At 47.1% G+C, this 21,720-nt stretch overlaps 1 protein-coding gene across 3 annotated transcripts in view; it reads right to left on the bottom strand.

Annotated features, from left to right (window-relative positions):
- Positions 1-4,832: 4,832 nt before the first annotated feature.
- Positions 4,833-21,720, bottom strand: part of PLD2 (phospholipase D2) — a 48,654-nt gene continuing 31,766 nt past the window's right edge. For all 3 annotated transcript variants that reach the window (XM_075272403.1, XM_075272402.1, XM_075272404.1), the window contains exons 18-25: positions 15,155-15,259; positions 14,075-14,163; positions 10,208-10,321; positions 8,032-8,081; positions 7,623-7,760; positions 7,330-7,483; positions 6,823-6,940; positions 4,833-6,673 (exon numbers count right to left, since the gene is read on the bottom strand). In XM_075272403.1, coding sequence (XP_075128504.1) covers positions 6,449-6,673; positions 6,823-6,940; positions 7,330-7,483; positions 7,623-7,760; positions 8,032-8,081; positions 10,208-10,321; positions 14,075-14,163; positions 15,155-15,259 — 993 coding nt within the window. In that variant the 3' untranslated portion in view covers positions 4,833-6,448. The remainder of the gene's footprint in view (positions 6,674-6,822; positions 6,941-7,329; positions 7,484-7,622; positions 7,761-8,031; positions 8,082-10,207; positions 10,322-14,074; positions 14,164-15,154; positions 15,260-21,720) is intronic.

Here is a 21,720-nt window from a genome sequence, read left to right as displayed (position 1 = left end):
TGATGTTCAACTGCTGATTTTTGGTGGGGAATCGCATGGTCCCCATACACACTAGATGTTCACTAAACATTCTGGCCAGTTATGTGTGTGGCCAGCTTTAGAGGCGTGAATAAATGGATATAAAGTCATAGAATGATTTCACCATAGTAAATTTCCATAAGAAGAGCTGGTTTGCAAAATTGTGCATTGACCACAGGGTTAGAGAGTCCATTTCAGATAACCTTAGGGGACTGAATGGTCGGCCCTGCCAGATCATAAGGTTTGAGACATCCTTACAGATGAAAACTGGGATCGGTGGAACGAAATGGGACAACCTTGATCAAGAATCATGAATCCATCACATGGGTAGACCGTTTTGGAGAAAAGTGCCTAAAGTAGGTCCTACCAAATGGGACAAGCATTCAGCTAGAGAAGGTGGGGGTAATTCCTAAAAAGGCAGGTTCCTATGGGACTAAGAATGAGAAATACTAAATGATGATGAAACAACGCAAGACAATCTAGAGTTAGAGGGTAGCCACCAGTTGATCTAATGGTGTAGATAGTATGAGATGGTTCTAGAGGCCTGATGAGGATAATACTACATTACATGAAGACTACCGAATAGTGCAGGACAACAGTAAGTGAGAGAGGAGTCATGAACTGAACCTGGAGGAAGGGGGTTAGTAAATTAAGGACCATCATTGCATTGCATGTATTACATGATATGCGTGCAGGATCTCTAGTCACATGATCATTGCTGAACAGTATCCATGAAGATACAAGTCCAACAAAGTTGTCCAAATAGTGATACCTTCATCACATGTGTAAGGGTGTCACAAGCAAGACATTCTCACTAGGGTTGAGAGATCGTTTCGGAAAAGATCGGATTCCGATCGGCGATCGAGAAAATTTCACGATCGCGATCGGAATTCCGAACACGATCTTTTTAGGTGAGATCGAGATCGCTGATTATTTCCCACAATGCTTTGCTACTGGCCAAGCATTGTGGGAAAAGTTAACAATGTTAGCCTTCACACGGAGTATACGCTCCGGTCATTCTGAGCAGAGTGTATACTCAGTGTGAAGGCTCCTCTGTGGTTCCATAGGAATGAATGGAAGCAGCCGGTACACAGCCTTAACCCCCTGCACGCCGGCTGTGTCCATTCATTCTAATGGGAGACTAGCTAACATCTCTATTAGCTACTTACCTGCAGAGATGGCTGGTCCAGTGCCCGGTGTTGTCGTTCTTCTGCGCCTCGCTGCCCCCGCCTCCCAGGTTAATGTTAACCCTGCTGTTCTGTTCGGGTCAATATGACCCGAAATGATTTTTGAGACCCTGCAGATTTTTTTTTAATGAGGATTTGAAACTAGTGGTTCCTTGACTTTTCCTCATTTGTGGAGTTCTACATTTTTTATTTTTTTTTGGTTTACTTTTTGCTACACGCTGATTGTTACACTTGTACTGTTCGGGTCAATATGACCCGATAGCATTTTATACTGTTCTACAGGTCTCTGATTATTTCTGACTGCAAAAGTTATGTTTCTTTATGTGTTCTTCATCTCCAAATGGTGGTGGTTTCACTGTTCTTATCAGTAAGCAAGTAATTATCTAGTCTGTTTGTGAGAGAGGAGACTGGTTGTCTATCATTCAAAGGGTAAAAGTTTGTGGAATTGCGAAACCGGTCGCCACATATTTAGAGCTACAATGTGTCTTGAAGGTTTCATGACATTTCGAGAGTACTGCGGTTTGATTCTAAAACAGATAGAATGGAAAGAAGAGCTAAAGATAAACTAGCCCCTATTAGAAATGTTTGGAATCAATGGGTAGAGATTCTACCAAAATTGTATAACATTGGTGAAAATGTAACTGTTGATGAGCAACTGGTGGCATTCCGAGGTAGGTGCCCATTCAGACAATATAGACCAAGTAAGCCTGCAAAATATGGCATCAAGATCTGGACACTTTGCGACAGCAAAAGTTCATATGCTCTAAATGTTCAAGTGTATACAGGAAAAGCCCCTGATGAAAGACCTGAAAAAAATCAGGGTATGCGTGTGGTTCCAGATTTGACTCATGGACTAAAAGGACAAAATGTCACATGTGACAACTTTTTTACATCCTATCAACTAGGCCAGATGTTGGAGAAAAAACAACTTACCATGCTGGGTACTGTGAGAAAAAACAAACCTGAACTACCGCAAGGTATCCTTAGCAAGAGAGAGGTGGACAGTTCAACTTTTTATTTTTCTGGAAATACAACTGTTGTTTCTTATGTTCCGAAAAAAACCAAACAGGTAATTCTCATGAGCACAATGCACCATGACAATGCCGTAAGTGATAGAGAAGACAGAAAGCCTGACATTATTTTGGATTATAATGCCACAAAGGGAGCAGTTGATACTTTAGAGCAAGTAATATCAACATATACATGCAAACGCAAAACCAATCGGTGGCCAATGATTTTATTTTATAACATACTGGACGTTTCGGCATACAATGCATTTGTCTTACGGAGAGAAATCGACCCCGATTGGAACCGGAATAAGCTGCATAAAAGAAGATTATTTCTTGAGGAATTGGGAAAATCCCTGGTGAGGCCATATATTGAGAGCAGAAAAGTGACCCCCAGAAGTGAGGGAGCAGCAGCCATTGTACAAAGTGTCCAGCATGCTGAAGAAAGAGACTCCACATCTACGGCCTCCACCAGCACAGCTACCAGCAAAAAAAGGAAGAGATGGAGCTTCTGTCCATCTTCCTGTGACCATAAGACTAATCTGACATGTGCTGGATGTTCAAAATATCTGTGTAAAGGACATGTGTCTTATTATTGTGCTCAGTGTAAAAACGCATGAACATGTTCAGTTTTTTCTTTTTTCTTTCTAAAATGGTTGAAGTTTTTATGATTTTTCATTTGTTGATTTATAAAATTTGTTTTCAAAACGTTAAATTTCATGTTTTAGTAATAGTAATGTAAAGCTTCTTTATTATTTGTGTGCAGAATGTCAACAATCGAAGATAATTGCAAAAACACTAACTTTTTTATGAAAAAAAAAAAATTAAGTTTGATCATAAACAAAAGAAAAATTTAAATTCAAACATGTTCACATACAGTATTTCAATGAAAAAAGTATTCAAATAAAACAATTAGAGTAGCTAAAAATCAAGAAATAATAGGTCGGGTCATATTGACCCGGGAACAGTACAAGTGTATAGCAAATGCGAACAGAACAGCAGGGTTAAAGAGCTAGGAAGAAGGCAGGCTTGCGGCTTAGGAGAGTGTGGGTGGGTACTGGGAGGGGAAACATCACGTCTCCCCGCCCTGTACCCACCCACACTCTCCTAACCTGGGAGGCGGGGCAGCGAGGCGAAGAAGGACAACACCGGGCACCGGACCAGCCATCTCTGCAGGTAAGTGGACACCAGGGGGGACTAAGTAGCCAGAGGATTAAAAAAAAAAAAAAAATCACTACACAGCGTGGATTCTAACAATTAAAGCATTCAATTGTTAGATTCCATGCTGTATAGTGAATAGGATTGGTTTTAAAATCCGATCGATTAGTAAAAAAATCCCATTGACTTGCATTGGGATCAGAATTGGGATCGAGATCGGGTTCGAATTAAAAATTATCAGAAATCGGATTTCAAAATTGATCCTGAAAAATCAAGATAGGATCAACCCTAGTCCTCACTCTAGTCAAGTTCGGAGATGCCTAGCTAGTCCTTTATTGCCCCAAGCCCTTCAACAACCATCATCCGACCATTGACACAACACTCTGACCAGTGAAGAAATTGGAGATGAAAAATATAAAAAACAACGAGATGAATTTCTTTGTAAGGTGGACGAGTGGCGAGATATGACCCTTGGGTTGAAGGATCGATTCTGAATTGTTTCTTTGAAGATACAAAGCCCAGATTGATTTCCACTAGTTCTTCCTTATCAATGTACCAAATATTAAGAAACAAAACATAACCAGGTGGGTAGATCTATCCTAATATTCTTTCTATGATCTTCTCTACGCTGAGTCTTAGTTCTATACGGTTATATTAAAGGCCTACGTGGATACTTCATATCCGGATCTATATAGAACCATTTCCAGTCCACTCTCCAAAACTGTTCCAATATTGGGAGTGAATGGTCCACATAAAATCCAGTTACACCTCCCCTGAGCCTCCCCCATTATACTTTGGGTTTTGAAGAGACCCCAGAGTATAATAATATTACTTTCAGTTTCATCTGATGAAACAAATCAGGGACCCGAGCCACCCGAACCGAAAATAAATTTGCCTATCTCTAGTTCAGAGCTATGTAGGGTGTACGGGCAACTTTGGCAAGATTTAGATGTTTGAGCCCGCTTGGCTCGGAGTGATCCGGAGCAAAGAGCAAATCTTGGGTAACTGGATAGACGTGAATTCTTGTAATGTAATTCCCATTCAGATGAATGGACAGGCAGAAATTTTTCCCATTCAGATGAATGGACAGGCAGAAATTTCTGCAAGAAATCAGCCAGGTATGAATTTACCCATAGATTTTTATTTACTGTTGGAGTTTGGTTGAGTTCTTCGGAGGTTTCTTAAGCATCCAAGAAACATTATGGAGTAACACTGATGGGAAGGATTCTGCAATGGGGAAGGCAATGGACTGTGCCGAGGGTGGTGACACCCAAATGCCTTCCACCTCACATTGATGTGAATGGGCGTTTCTCCTTAAATAATCTGTGCTCCTGTGATCTCCGCTTCTTCTCCTATGTAATGTCTAATATGTGACCACCCACACGATCAGCCCACTCCTCTCCTGAAATACTCTGTGCTACTGATTGCGATGAAATCTTAGCGGATTCCCAAGTAACAAAAGGATACCATAGAATACCATGAGTGTTTATTGGTCGAGCAGCCTCCAGTTATTACAATGATAGTTAGCGTTAACCCTATAATACCCAAGTCTCTGGCCGCCGCATGGAAGACATTGTACTATAGAGGACGCACAGTCGGAAGCCTTCATTATATTCTGCTCCTCGATGAAGCCGACGTGTCGGTTCTCTGCATTACAGCACGGGTCAGGAGAACATCCTCCGCGAGTAAACCCCAAAAACCACATGTCCTTCATTATCCCGAGTCCAGACAGAGGATGACTGCTGTGTAGTGTCCACTAGACAAGGTTAGAGGTCAGGAGAATCCAGAGATAAGGAGTAAAGACTGGGGTTAGTGTAGGTCAAGTGATGGGATCAGTGTGTGGTAAGGAGTGATCTGTCCTGGGTACAGTATGTATAAGGCAGTGATCTGTACAGGATACTGTGTATACAGAGATAGGATTTTTGGGGGGTACAATACACATAACGCAGCCACAATCACCGGTACACTGAGGATAGATTGTGACGGATGGGGGATATTGTGAACAATGCGGAGTGATCCCATGTGCACTGTGAAGCAATCCCGTGTGGAGGAGGTATACAGAGGAGCGATCTTGCGGGGAATACGGTGTACACCAAGGAGTGATCTCACAGAGTATACTGTGTACACCAAGGACTGATCTCACAGTGGATACCGTGCACACCGAGGAGACATATTGCAGTGTATACTGTGTACACCGAGGAGACATATTGCAGCGAATACCGTGCACACCGAGGAGACGTACTGCAGTGAATACCGTGTACACCGCGGAGTGATCTCGCAGTGTATACTGTGCACACCGAGGAGCAATCTCACAGTGTATACTGTGTACACCGTGGAGCGATCTCACAGTGTATACTGTGTACACCGAGGACTGATCTTGCAGTGGATATTGTGTACACCGCAAAGTGATCTCACAGTGTATACTGTGTACACCAAGCACTGATCTCACAGTGGATACAGCGTACATCGAGGAGCGATCTCGTGGGGGACACCAAGGGGTGATCTTGTAGAAGATACGATGTATACAGAGGAGTGATCTTTTGCAGCTATAGTGTATATACAGAGTGGTGATCTCATCTGGTTTCTGTGTATACAAGGAGTAATCTCTTGGAGATCTTGTGTTTATGAGGACTGATTATTTTCGGATACGGTGTATATAGAGCAGTGATATGATTTGGATACTGTTCATATAGAGCAGTGACCTTTCCTAGTCACTGTGTATACAGAAGAGTAATCTGTTTTGGATACTTGGTATATAGAGCAGTGATCGGTTTTGGATAATATGCCTATAGAGTAGTGATCTGTTTTGGATACTGGGTATATAGAGCACTGACATTATCTGGTTACTGTGTATACAGAGGAACAATATACTTAGGATACTCTGTGGATCCAGGCTGGTGATCCCGTATACATGGTAGTGATTAGTTGAGCTTGTAGTACAGACATTGAGGTTCTTCTGCAGGACATGGTGAGACGTGATCATGGCCGCACAATGGCTGACAGTTCCTTAGATCCTGTAGATCTTCTGCATTAATGTCTGAGATGTTAAAAACCAAGGAGATTGCCTCTGTGGATGGGTCACGTCCAGACCTCAGTAGGGATCACCCCTTCCTTACTGTTGAGAGGAGGCAGAAGATATTCTTCAACAAGAAAGTAGAGCGGGAACTCCACCAAGTGACCCTTCACCCGGGCCAGCATCTCGCGGGACAGGCTGGGGTTAGTGCTGGCCATACTGGGTACGCTGGTATAAGCCTGGCGCACTCGATGACTCTGCACACCGTTGGTTGGAAGGCACCGAAACACCTTGAAAGGTGGAAGACAAGAAGATGGAGACATTAAGTACTTATACACTATTCCATCTACAACACTCAACAGTGAACACAGCTCTGGATGTGACTGGAGAACAAGACGTAACGTAAATCAAGATCAACAAGTCTACGTGACACTGGTACCTGGTCATAGAGGGCCGAGTTATTCAGAGCCGTCTGATTCCAGACTTCATTAAAGAACAGATCAGATACGGGATCAGAGACATCCAGACATGGTGGGATCCGAGCTCCGAGGAGAGTACTACAAAGAGAGAGATGATGGTGTAGTAGTAGTAAGAGGAGGCTGGCAGTGGCGTAACTAGGAATGGCGGGGCCCCGTGGCAAATTTTTGACATGGGACCCCCCACCTGACCGACATCAAAAGAACCTGACCGACCCCCCTCCCCCCGCATTCCTGCGCCCTCTATTATGTCCCATAGTGGCTCCTGCACACAGTATTATGTCCCATAGTGGTCCCTGCACACAGTATTATGCCCCATAGTGGCCCCTGCACACAGTATTATCCCCCATAGTGGCCCCTGCACACAGTATTATGCCCCATAGCGGCCCCTGCACACAGTATTGTTATGTGATATAGGAATAACATCTGTGCCATCAGTACGTAGGGCAGTTTGTAAAATAATGACTTACTTAAAACAATCCATTCGCAGACCTAGTGCATATTTCCCCGCCTGGTATGGCTCCCCGTCCATGAGGGAATGCTCGTATTCTGTATCCTCCACCATGATGGCCAGTTCACTGTCCCGCTTCCCCAGCATACTCCTGTCATTGATATTAGCCGAGCCTACAGAACGGAGCAGAAACATAGAGCGTCATACAGTGCCACGTCCACCAGCCTCTATAATAGTAGCAGATGAGAGGACTGGGTGGTGTTGTCCATGTCGTAATGGTCACCAGTAGCTTCTTCACCCCACAGAACCTACCTATGATGACTTTCTTATCATCCACAATGAGCATTTTGCTGTGTATGTAGATGAGTTCTGAGACCAGCGATCCATCGGGCATCTCTCCATGTGTCCTCAGACCACACACCGACAGGTACTGACGCCAGGCATCGCCCACTACAGGAAGAAGACGATACATCATGGGACTAGCGAGGGGAGAGGATATAAGGTATGCCAGGCTGTGGTATATACCATCAATGTAACATCTGCCATTAGTAGGGGAGCCTTATAGACACCATGCATAGCCAACTGGATGATTAAGGGACACAGTAAGTACCCAGATATTCGGTCACCCTCCTCTAGGATAGGGCACAAGCACAGAGTCCTATTCTGATAACATTATACTAGAAGACCGTATATACATCACATCACACATCCTCACACTTACTTTCTTCCTTCAACCGTGAAATTATAGAATTATCTCCACGGCAGATGGAGCTGCAAAGGAAGAAAATAGAGGTAAAAAACTACAAATGATGACAGTCCAGTCACAAAATGGAAAGTCGCAATATGAATGTGTGCATGGCAAACCAGTCTAGACCAAGGTCTGATCTGCAGAGCTTCTAGGCCAGAAGCAGATCGGTGGGAAGTATTCTCCGAGACCCGACCAGCGGAGGGATCGAGACCGAGATCCGGCCAGCCGAGGGATCGAGACCGAGATCCGGCCAGCCGAGGGATCGAGACCGAGATCCGGCCAGCCGAGGGATCGAGACCGAGATCCGGCCAGCCGAGGGATCGAGACCGAGATCCGGCCAGCCGAGGGATCGAGACCGAGATCCGGCCAGCCGAGGGATCGAGACCGAGATCCGGCCAGCCGAGGGATCGAGACCGAGATCCGGCCAGCCGAGGGATCGAGACCGAGATCCGGCCAGCGGAGGGATCGAGACCGAGATCCGGCCAGCGGAGGGATCGAGACCGAGATCCGGCCAGCCGAGGGATCGAGACCGAGATCCGGCCAGCCGAGGGATCGAGACCGAGATCCGGCCAGCCGAGGGATCGAGACCGAGATCCGGCCAGCCGAGGGATCGAGACCGAGATCCGGCCAGCCGAGGGATCGAGACCGAGATCCGGCCAGCCGAGGGATCGAGACCGAGATCCGGCCAGCCGAGGGATCGAGACCGAGATCCGGCCAGCCGAGGGATCGAGACCGAGATCCGGCCAGCCGAGGGATCGAGACCGAGATCCGGCCAGCCGAGGGATCGAGACCGAGATCCGGCCAGCCGAGGGATCGAGACCGAGATCCGGCCAGCCGAGGGATCGAGACCGAGATCCGGCCAGCCGAGGGATCGAGACCGAGATCCGGCCAGCCGAGGGATCGAGACCGAGATCCGGCCAGCCGAGGGATCGAGACCGAGATCCGGCCAGCCGAGGGATCGAGACCGAGATCCGGCCAGCCGAGGGATCGAGACCGAGATCCGGCCAGCCGAGGGATCGAGACCGAGATCCGGCCAGCCGAGGGATCGAGACCGAGATCCGGCCAGCCGAGGGATCGAGACCGAGATCCGGCCAGCCGAGGGATCGAGACCGAGATCCGGCCAGCCGAGGGATCGAGACCGAGATCCGGCCAGCCGAGGGATCGAGACCGAGATCCGGCCAGCCGAGGGATCGAGACCGAGATCCGGCCAGCCGAGGGATCGAGACCGAGATCCGGCCAGCCGAGGGATCGAGACCGAGATCCGGCCAGCCGAGGGATCGAGACCCAGATCCGACCAGCCGAGGGATCGAGACCCAGATCCGACCAGCCGAGGGATCGAGACCCAGATCCGACCAGCCGAGGGATCGAGACCCAGATCCCACCAGCCGAGGGATCGAGACCCAGATCCCACCAGCCGAGGGATCCAGACCAAGATCCCACCAGCCGAGGGATCCAGACCCAGATCCCACCAGCCGAGGGATCCAGACCCAGATCCCACCAGCCGAGGGATCCAGACCCAGATCCCACCAGCCGAGGGATCCAGACCCAGATCCCACCAGCCGAGGGATCCAGACCCAGATCCCACCAGCCGAGGGATCCAGACCCAGATCCCACCAGCCGAGGGATCCAGACCCAGATCCCACCAGCCGAGGGATCCAGACCCAGATCCCACCAGCCGAGGGATCCAGACCCAGATCCCACCAGCCGAGGGATCCAGACCCAGATCCCACCAGCCGAGGGATCCAGACCCAGATCCCACCAGCCGAGGGATCCAGACCCAGATCCCACCAGCCGAGGGATCCAGACCCAGATCCCACCAGCCGAGGGATCCAGACCCAGATCCCACCAGCCGAGAGATCCAGACCCAGATCCCACCAGCCGAGGGATCCAGACCCAGATCCCACCAGCCGAGGGATCCAGACAGAGAAGAGACCAGCAGGAGTTCTAACCTGAGATCTGATCATTAGACGGAGTAGAACATAAAACCAATGTATATCAGAATTTCTCGAGTTGTTGCTAATAAACAAGCAAACATTCTAGACTAACCTGGGGCCAGTGGGTGTACAGTATAGGATTACTGTCAGATCAGTGAAGGCTCAAGGTTAGACTGATGAGTTATCTATATGTCCTTGAGTGACCGATGAGTTACCTGTATGTAAAGTGCAGTATGGCCTGGATGGAGTTTCCACCTCCCATCTCAATATTGCCCTCGAAGCCGGGTAACAAAGGAATGACAATGAAGACGCGGAATTTTTTGGCTTGTCTGAAATGATAGATAACAGGTTAATAGCAGTGGGGGCAAGGGTCTGTGGAGCACAAAGAACAAATGGAGCGCTCTGGTCAGCCAGTGCACTATAGAGCCCCAAGTGTCAGCCTGTCATTATCCTGTACCCCAAGTATCAGCCTGTCATTATCCTGTACCCCAAGTGTCAGCCTGTCATTATCCTGTACCCCAAGTGTCAGCCTGTCATTATCCTGTACCCCAAGTGTCAGCCTGTCATTATCCTGTACCCCAAGTATCAGCCTGTCATTATACTGTACCCCAAGTATCAGCCTGTCATTATCCTGTACCCCAAGTGTCAGTCTGTCATTATCCTGTACCCCAAGTATCAGTCTGTCATTATCCTGTACCCCGAGTATCAGCCTGTCATTATCCTGTACCCCGAGTATCAGCCTGTCATTATCCTGTACCCCGAGTATCAGCCTGTCATTATCCTGTACCCCAAGTATCAGCCTGTCATTATCCTGTACCCCGAGTATCAGCCTGTCATTATCCTGTACCCCGAGTATCAGCCTGTCATTATCCTGTACCCCAAGTGTCAGCCTGTCATTATCCTGTACCCCAAGTGTCAGCCTGTCATTATCCTGTACCCCAAGTGTCAGCCTGTCATTATACTGTACCCCAAGCTTATTGTGTCATTATCCTGTACCCCAAGTGTCAGCCTGTCATTATCCTGTACCCCAAGTATCAGCCTGTCATTATCCTGTACCCCAAGTGTCAGCCTGTCATTATCCTGTACCCTAAGTGTCAGCCTGTCATTATCCTGTACCCCAAGCTTATTGTGTCATTATCCTGTACCCCAAGTATCAGCCTGTCATTATCCTGTACCCCAAGTATCAGCCTGTCATTATCCTGTACCCCGAGTATCAGCCTGTCATTATCCTGTACCCCGAGTATCAGCCTGTCATTATCCTGTACCCCGAGTATCAGCCTGTCATTATCCTGTACCCCAAGTATCAGCCTGTCATTATCCTGTACCCCGAGTATCAGCCTGTCATTATCCTGTACCCCGAGTATCAGCCTGTCATTATCCTGTACCCCAAGTGTCAGCCTGTCATTATCCTGTACCCCAAGTGTCAGCCTGTCATTATCCTGTACCCCAAGTGTCAGCCTGTCATTATACTGTACCCCAAGCTTATTGTGTCATTATCCTGTACCCCAAGTATCAGCCTGTCATTATCCTGTACCCCAAGTATCAGCCTGTCATTATCCTGTACCCCAAGTGTCAGCCTGTCATTATCCTGTACCCTAAGTGTCAGCCTGTCATTATCCTGTACCCCAAGCTTATTGTGTCATTATCCTGTACCCCAAGTATCAGCCTGTCATTATCCTGTACCCCGAGTGTCAGCCTGTCATTATCCTGTACCCCAAGTGTCAGCCTGTCATTATCCTGTACCCCAAGTATCAGCCTGTCATTATCCTGTACCCCAATTGTCAGCCTGTCATTATCCTGTACCCCAAGTGTGAGCCTGTCATTATCCTGTACCCCAAGTGTCAGCCTGTCATTATCCTGTACCCCAAGTATCAGCCTGTCATTATCCTGTACCCCAAGTATCAGCCTGTCATTATCCTGTACCCCAAGTGTCAGCCTGTCATTATCCTGTACCCCAAGTGTCAGCCTGTCATTATCCTGTACCCCAAGTATCAGCCTGTCATTATCCTGTACCCCAAGTATCAGCCTGTCATTATACTGTACCCCAAGTGTCAGCCTGTCATTATCCTGTACCCCAAGTATCAGCCTGTCATTATCCTGTACCCCAAGTATCAGCCTGTCATTATCCTGTACCCCAAGTATCAGCCTGTCATTATCCTGTACCCCAAGTATCAGCCTGTCATTATCCTGTACCCCAAGTATCAGCCTGTCATTATCCTGTACCCCGAGTATCAGCCTGTCATTATCCTGTACCCCGAGTATCAGCCTGTCATTATCCTGTACCCCGAGTATCAGCCTGTCATTATCCTGTACCCCAAGTATCAGCCTGTCATTATCCTGTACCCCGAGTATCAGCCTGTCATTATCCTGTACCCCAAGTATCAGCCTGTCATTATCCTGTACCCCGAGTATCAGCCTGTCATTATCCTGTACCCCGAGTATCAGCCTGTCATTATCCTGTACCCCAAGTGTCAGCCTGTCATTATCCTGTACCCCAAGTATCAGCCTGTCATTATCCTGTACCCCAAGTATCAGCCTGTCATTATCCTGTACCTCAAGTATCAGCCTGTCCTTATCCTGTACCCCGAGTATCAGCCTGTCATTATCCTGTACCCCAAGTATCAGCCTGTCATTATCCTGTACCCAAAGTGTGAGCCTGTCATTATCCTGTACCCCAAGTGTCAGCCTGTCATTATCCTGTACCCCAAGTATCAGCCTGTCATTATCCTGTACCCCAAGTATCAGTCTGTCATTATCCTGTACCCCAAGTGTCAGCCTGTCATTATCCTGTACCCCAAGCTTATTGTGTCATTATCCTGTACCCCAAGTGTCAGCCTGTCATTATCCTGTACCCCAAGTGTCAGCCTGTCATTATCCTGTACCCCAAGTGTCAGCCTGTCATTATCCTGTACCCCAAGTATCAGCCTGTCATTATCCTGTACCCCAAGTATCAGCCTGTCATTATCCTGTACCCCAAGTGTCAGCCTGTCATTATCCTGTACCCCAAGTATCAGCCTGTCATTATACTGTACCCCAAGTATCAGCCTGTCATTATCCTGTACCCCAAGTGTCAGTCTGTCATTATCCTGTACCCCAAGTATCAGCCTGTCATTATCCTGTACCCCGAGTATCAGCCTGTCATTATCCTGTACCCCGAGTATCAGCCTGTCATTATCCTGTACCCCAAGTATCAGCCTGTCATTATCCTGTACCCCGAGTATCAGCCTGTCATTATCCTGTACCCCAAGTATCAGCCTGTCATTATCCTGTACCCCGAGTATCAGCCTGTCATTATCCTGTACCCCGAGTATCAGCCTGTCATTATCCTGTACCCCAAGTGTCAGCCTGTCATTATCCTGTACCCCAAGTATCAGCCTGTCATTATCCTGTACCCCAAGTATCAGCCTGTCATTATCCTGTACCCCAAGTATCAGCCTGTCATTATCCTGTACCCCAAGTGTCAGCCTGTCATTATCCTGTACCCCAAGTATCAGCCTGTCATTATCCTGTACCCCAAGTGTGAGCCTGTCATTATCCTGTACCCCAAGTGTCAGCCTGTCATTATCCTGTACCCCAAGTATCAGCCTGTCATTATCCTGTACCCCAAGTATCAGCCTGTCATTATCCTGTACCCCAAGTGTGAGCCTGTCATTATCCTGTACCCCAAGCTTATTGTGTCATTATCCTGTACCCCAAGTGTCAGCCTGTCATTATCCTGTACCCCAAGTGTCAGCCTGTCATTATCCTGTACCCCAAGTATCAGCCTGTCATTATCCTGTACCCCAAGTATCAGCCTGTCATTATCCTGTACCCCAAGTATCAGCCTGTCATTATCCTGTACCCCAAGTGTCAGCCTGTCATTATCCTGTACCCCAAGTATCAGCCTGTCATTATCCTGTACCCAAGTATCAGCCTGTCATTATCCTGTACCCCAAGTGTCAGCCTGTCATTATCCTGTACCCCAAGTGTCAGCCTGTCATTATCCTGTACCCCGAGTATCAGCCTGTCATTATCCTGTACCCCAAGAGACCAGACATTTCCCAGCATGCCCTGCAGACCTCACACGTTCACAGTCCCCTTACTTATGAGCCCAGAGTATTCGCTGTACGATGGCGTCTGCTATCATGTTCTGGATTGTTCTTCCATCCGTTGAACTGATAAAAAACTGGTTCTATAGAGAGAAATAAGAAATGACATTTTTAATTCCTTGTCCTCGCTGCTGTACAGCACATGCATGCGGCATCTGATACAAGAACCCTGTAAGAAGTGCGAGGTATTTAGCTACAGACTTAAGAAGCAGAGCAGGAGGGGGCATGTCAGCAAAGACTTTCTTATTCTCCCTCGGTAGTCAAAGTTTTTTGTTTTGTCTCCAGGACAACCCCGGCCCGTGAGTCACCGGTACTAGGCCGGGCTGTAGCCGCCAGTCTGAACAGTCGCAGAGAGGATGTGGTTTGTGCTGCAGCGAACAATGTCTCCTGTATACACCGGGATGTGAGAGCCGGAGGGCCCGAACACCATACTAATGTCATATACAGCTGGGAAAAGAGCACAACCCAGCTTTATAAAGGTCCTGATAGGTAAACTCACAGTACATGGATAATATAGAGCGTGGATGTCAACAGATCCCAGAAAAGCTGGGTGACAACTCCGGCAGAGAAGAGTGTATAGTCTTATGGAGTTGTAAAAATAAGGTTTGGACTATGGGAATACACTATAGATATAGGTAACATGCTGTAGGATACACAGGACTATGGGAATACACTATAGATAAATGGAACTATTAATATACAGGTGCTGAATACACTATAGATATTCAGGATTACGGGGGATGCTGCAGATATTTTGGTCTATGGATATATGGGGACAAACTACAGATATATTAGAATATAGATATAGGGGACATGTGGCTATAGGAAATGCTGGAAATACTGCCCGTAATCAAATCAATAAATATATATATGTGAAAATATACAGTATAGTAACATAAATGTACTGGATTAAGGGGGATGCTGGAGTTATTATAGCTGTATTGGATTATGGGGGGGAGGGAGAGTACCTTGTCCCTTACTATACACCATGTAGATGCTGCAGAACCTCTTGGAACATAGAATAATTGATGTCTGATCACTCAAGTATTACATGCACACTAGTAGTGAGCTCACCTCTATGTACACGTAGTGCTCGGCGTTGGATATACAGTGCAGGTAAGCATTGAGGATGGAGCATTCATTACAGCCGGCCGACCAGCGATCCACGGAGCGCAGCAACTACAGAAAGAGTGCGAATAATACCGATTATTGAGGGGTTACTATAAACGGATGCACTGCGGACAGAAGTGGGTTGTGTTGTTAATAAAGTTATACATGAAAGATCACCACACGCACACAGACCTAGTCACACGCACACAGACCTAGTCACACACTCTGACTGAGAGAAGACGGAGAACCTTGGCAGCCATGTCCTGTACTGAGGCGACGTCTTCTACTGATCTCCTGAGGCGGACAGACCTGCTGAGATCTTCTTTGTCATCATTACTTTCTACTGCTCCTGAATAAACTACATGTCTGAACAGTCTCCTCCATAATCCGCTGCTAACAGACTACAGGCCAAGGACAACAGTGAATTCACCAGAAAACAAGATGTCCGCCGGCAGCCATCCTGTCAGCTTCTCATGGCCAAACCTGACCAAGCAATCCTGCAAACTCCTGGTGACTATACTGATAATAAAAGAGAAGAACCATGAAAATATACAGCGGCGTCCCGGCCGTATCCTCTACCTCATATATATATAGATGGATGTGAGAGCACAAATCGCCATCTCCTCCATACAGAGTGTGGTCAGACCTGCTAAGGAAATGTGCGAGGAGCTACAGAACGTGGATGAAAGAAGAAACCTCAGCAACACGTTGTATTTAACCCCTTCCCGACATCCGCCGTACTATTAACCCTTGGCAAACATGACTAAGAACTGTTTACCGGTGGTGCATGCGCGCCGCCATGTTTGTTAAGATTCCTTGAACGAGATTCAGGGGTCCCGATCTGTTGCCTGGACAACTAGGAACCGATGAAAGGATCCCAGGCTGGTCTTCAGCCTAGTTCATTACTCTGAAAGAACTCTATGAATTTTACAATAGACTGCAATGTATTAGCATTGCAGTATATTGTACTAGTTATCACAACCCCAGGGTTTGAGGCCCCTAGATACGCTTGTAACTTCGCCAGATACACGGCCAGACGAGGAGCTCAGATAAGAGGATGTCAAGGTGAGTTTGTGGATGAGAATAAGTAAAAAATTGAGCACACAAGTGTCCTTGTACATTATCGGCATAAAAAAAGTTGGGCAAATTGGATTTTGTGCAAAAATTTGGGACTTTTTTCTTCATCTTGAAAACAACTTATTTACAGTAAAGACAAGGGACATGTAGAAGGAAGTATCAACGATGAATGTCCCAGCCAAAAAGCTGCTTACGCTGCACAGACATCTTGGACATAGAGGCCACAGATAACGGTATGACAAGCTGTCTTAAAGGTAAAAAGAAAAAGATAGAATTTATTAAAACCAGCACAGACGCAGGACTTTATATACAAAGATATGACCGTGTACAGTAGATAATAACTCACTTCTAGATACACAATCGGCCACTTGTTTCATAGCAGATTCCAGAGAAACTTGACAAGTACTTTGCAGAAGTTTATAACAAATCTGGGAGAAGATCAGCCCTGCTACACGCTGGTGATGGGACGGAATACACAAATGGTAAGACGCAAGACATCTTATAGGGGATGTGAATTGCCTACCAGGCCGCCATATCATGCAACTCGGAACAGAATGACATCGCATTATCAAAGACAATCAAAATAAAGGAAAAGCTGCGGCACTCACTGGGACATCACGCACATACACTACGTGATCAAAAGTATCCAGACATCCCCAAAAACATCAGTTTTTCATATTAGGTGCATTGTACTGCCCCCTACTGCCAGGTCCTCCATATCAGCGACCTCAGGAGACATTGTAAGAGAACAGAACGGGGCGCTCCGCAGAACTCACGGACTTCGAACGTGGTCAGGTGATTGGGTGCCACACATCACACAGGTCAATGCCAAATGATGCCTCGATGGGGTAAGGAGCGTAAACATTGGACAATTGAACAGTGGAGAAATGTGTGGAGTGACGAATCATGGTACACAAAGTGGCAATCCGATGGCAGGGTGCGGGTATGGAGAATGCCCGGTGAACATCATCTGCCAGCGTGTGTAGTGCCAACAGTAATATTCGGGGGCGGTGGTGTTATGGTGTGGTCGTGTTTTTCATGGAGGGGGCTTGCACCCTTGTTTTGCATGGCACTATCACAGCACAGGCCTACATTGATGTATTAAACACCTTCTTGCTTCCCACTGTTGAAGAGCAATTCGGGGATGGCGATTGCATCTTACAACACGATGGAGAACCTGTTCATACTGCACGGCCTGTGGCGGAGTGGTGACACCACAATAACATCTCTGTAATGGACTGGCCTGCACACAGTCCTGACCTGAATCCTATAGAACACCTTTGGGATGTTTTGGAACGCTGACTTGGTGCCAGGCCTCACCGACCTACATCGATACCTCTCCTCAGTGCAGCACTCCGTGAAGAATGGGCTGCCATTCCCCAAGAAACCTTCCAGCACCTGATTGAACGTCTGCCTGCGAGAGTGATCAAGGCTAAGGGTGGGCCAACACCATATTGTATCCAGCATTACCCATGGAGGGCGCCATCAACTTGTAAGTCATTGTCAGCCGGGTGTCCGGATACTTTTGATCACATACGGTACATCACGTTTGACGTCCCCCGTCCTCTCCTTAGGCCACTGATTGGCCTTTGTGGTCATGTGCGCTGAGGACTTCTGCCAGAACAAGCCCCAAGATACCCCTGCACTGGACATCGGTGGTAGCCCCAAAGCATAGGGGACAGGAGAGTATGGATATAAATAAAAAGTACAACTGTCGTGCTTTAAAAAAATAAAAAAATAAATTGGAAAATGAAGATATTAAATCACCATAATCCATGACCCGGAGAATACAGATGCCATTTTGCCTGCACAGTGAATGGCAGGAAAACAAAACCTTTAAGAAAATGGTGCAAATGTGTTTGTTTTTTTGTTTTTCTCTCTAAATCCCCTCATTCTGAATTTTTTGCAGCTTTCCATTGAATCACAATGATATTCAATGGTACCTCTCTGAAGTGCGATCTGTCCTGCAAAAAAATAGCCCTCGGTGAATGGGAAAAATACAAACTTGAAAATTGAAGAAAGAAAATTGAAAAAAGGAAAGGGTTAAGATTGTCTAATTAAGTTTGCACTGCCTAAAACTTGGTATTAGCAAGACTCTTCTATTGGGTCCTCTTTCAAGCTACCAGAATGTCGGTGCACCTCATGTGACCGCTGAGGCCCAACCCCAGGACAAGTGATGTCACCCAGGAGGCCAAAAGAATCCAGAGTATAAACAGTCTCACTAATAGGGAATAAACCCCTATAGTTGTTCGGGTTGCTCTGACATACAGTAACCACTACTCTTCCCGATATCAGCTACAAGAGGAGATCTCTGCAGACGTGTGCGTCACAACCAAAGCGACTGGAACACGGTTCACAGCCTCACATCGTAAGAAGACTCAAAACATTTGCAAGGGATATCTGAAAGTCACAGGTCATGTGGACGCTGACTGGGCTGGAGATGTGCAAGACGTGACCACAAGTCAACAAGTGGTTACTTCTTCAAATTAGAAGAAATTCCAATATTTTGATCCAGAAAAAAGTAAGTAAATATCACTGCACCTCATCTACAGAAGTAGAATACATCTCTGCACCTCATGTTATTATTATTTATATATATAGCACCATTAATCCCATGGTGCTTTACATTATTATATTAATCCCATGGTGCTGTACATTATTATATTAATCCCATGGTGCTGTACATTATTATATTAATCCCATGGTGCTGTACATTATTATATTAATCCCATGTTGCTGTACATTATTACATTAATTACATGGTGCTGTACATTATTATATTAATTCCATGGTGCTGTACATTATTATATTAATTCCATGGTGCTTTACATTCGGGGGTTACATACAGTACACAGAATATACAGGTAGATATAATACTAACAATGACGGACTGGCACAGTGGGGTAAAGGGTCCTGCCCGCGAGGGCTTACAATCTATGAGGGAAGGGGGGGTAGAGACAGAAGGGGGGGGGGGGGGAGACTGTACAGATGGCGGTGCGGTGATAGTGTTATTGGAGGTTGTAGGCCTTCCTGAATAGATGAGTCTTCAGGGCCTTCTTGAATCCTGTGATTGTGGGGGTCAGTCTTATGTGTCGTGGTAAGGAGTTCCAGAGTATGGGGGATGCACGGGAGAAGTCTTGGAGACAGTTGTGTGAGGAGCGGATGAGAGCAGAGCGGAGTAGGAGGTCATTGGAGGATCTGAGGTTACGTGTGGGCAGGTAGCGGGAGATGAGGTCAGAGATATATGGAGGGGACAGGTTGTGGATTGCTCTGTATGTTAGCGTTAGTAGCTTGAACTCAATTCGCTGGGCTATAGGTAGCCAGTGGAGGGACTGGCAGAGGGGAGCAGCCGATGAAGATCGGGGGGTGAGGTGGATTAAGCGAGCAGCGCAGTTTAGGGTGGACTGGAGGGGGGCGAGGGTGTTTGCTGGGAGGCCATGCAGAAGGGTGTTGCAGTAGTCTAGGTGGGAGATTATGAGGGCCTGGATGAGCATCTTGGTAGTTTCCTGGGTGAGGAAGGAGCGGATTCGGTTGATGTTCTTGAGCTGGAGGCGGCAGGAGGTGTTGAGGGTTTGAACGTGTGACTTGAAGGATAGGTCAGAGTCCAGGGTAACCCCAAGGCATCGGGCCTGTGGGACAGGGGTAATAGTGGTTCTGTTAACTTTGATAGATGGGTCAGGTGGAGGGGCCATACAGGATGGGGTGAAAATGATGAACTCCGTTTTCTCCATGTTGAGTTTGAGAAAGCAGGAGGAGAGGAAGGAGGCTACGGCTGCTAAACAATCTGGAACTCTGGCCAGCAGGGAGGTAATGTCTGGTCCAGAGATGTAGATTTGGGTGTCATAGGCATAGCAGTGCTACTGAAAGCCATGAGATTCTATGAGTTGGCCCAGGCCAAGGGTGTAGATGGAGAACAAGAGGGGTCCTAGGACGGAGCCCTGGGGGACACCTACGGAGAGAGGGCGAGATAAGGAGGTGGTGTGCGAGTGGGAGACGCTGAATGTGCGGTCAGTGAGGTATGAGGAGATCCAGGAATGGGCCAGGTCTGAGATACCAAGGGATGAGAGAGTTTCTAACAGGAGGGAGTGGTCAACTGTGTCAAAGGCAGAGGAGAGGTCGAGGAGGAGGAGGACAGAGTAATGGCGCTTGGCTTTGACAGTTAGCAGGTCATTGGTGACTTTTGTTAGGGCAGTTTCAGTGGAGTGCCGGGTCTGAAGCCTGACTGAAGTCTGTCAAAGAGAAGGTTGGATGAGAAATAGGAGGAGAGTTCGGAGTGGACATGCTGCTCAAGAAGTTTTGAGGCGTACGGGAGCAGAGAGATGGGACGATAGTTGGCTGGGGAGAACGAGTTGAGGTACGGCTTCTTAAGTATAGGAGTGACAGTGGCGTGTTTGAAAGGGGAAGGGAAGGATCCATTGGCTAGGGAGAGATTGAAGAGATGGGTTAGGGCCGGAGTAATCACTTCAGTGAATTTTGGGGAGGAGATGTTACTGGATCGAATCAAGCGCGCAGGAGGTGAGGTGGGATTTGGAGATTAGGGAGGAGAGTTTTTCGTCAGTTATGGGGGAGAAACAGGTCAGGGATGAGGAACAGTAAGTAGTTGGGTAGAGGGGTTGTCGGGGGGGGGGAGACTGTCTCTGATGATGTCAATTTTTGTTTTGAAGTAAGAGGCAAAGTCGTCAGCTGAGATAAGTGATGTCGGAGGGGGGGGGGGGCAGGAGGACGGAGGAGGGAGTTGAAGGTGGAGAATAGCTGTTTGGGATTGCGAGACAGTGCAGATATGAGTGTGGTGAAGTCCGACAAGAAGTGACTTGGTTGAACCCCATCTTGGGGATATAAAGACTCTACCAACTATGATTCATGAAGACAACCAGGATGTAAAACTTTCCAGAAGTTAAAAAAATAAAATAAATAATGCCAGGACCAAAACACATTGACGTAAAACCTGCACGATGTAGTAGAAAGTGGCGTCAATAGCAGACATCTCAAGAAAGCCGCTACCAGGAGCCAAGACTGAGGATTTCAGGATCATGATGGGATTAGCTGGATAAGTAGTTGTTGAGTAGGGGGAGATGGAATAATAACAGTTATTATAGAACTACTTCACTGTGTATACAAGTGCCCGTCTCTATGCCAAGTACAGATGAGCCAACTGGTTTGGAATGAGATGGATTCATCGTGAATCTTAGGAAAGTTTTGGGTTCTGCCCGAAACCAAAACTTTGGGAGTTCGTTACCTATGAACCACTATTATACTTCAGGGTCTCTTTAGAGCCTAGGGATCAATATGTGGAGGCCGAAGAGAGGCGTAGAAACAAACACTTATACCCACCTCAGGGTCATCTTCTGACCTCTTTCAGCCTCCTGGGTGACATAATGTGATTGGTCCTCAGTAGTCACATGCTGACATCATGATGCTCTCTGGATCAATGGGGGTCCCAGTGATCAGAATCC

Source organism: Leptodactylus fuscus, chromosome 5, assembly GCF_031893055.1.
Source record: "Leptodactylus fuscus isolate aLepFus1 chromosome 5, aLepFus1.hap2, whole genome shotgun sequence".
In the NCBI taxonomy this organism is placed as follows: Eukaryota; Metazoa; Chordata; class Amphibia; order Anura; family Leptodactylidae; genus Leptodactylus; species Leptodactylus fuscus.
This window is presented reverse-complemented; position numbering and strand designations above follow the sequence as displayed.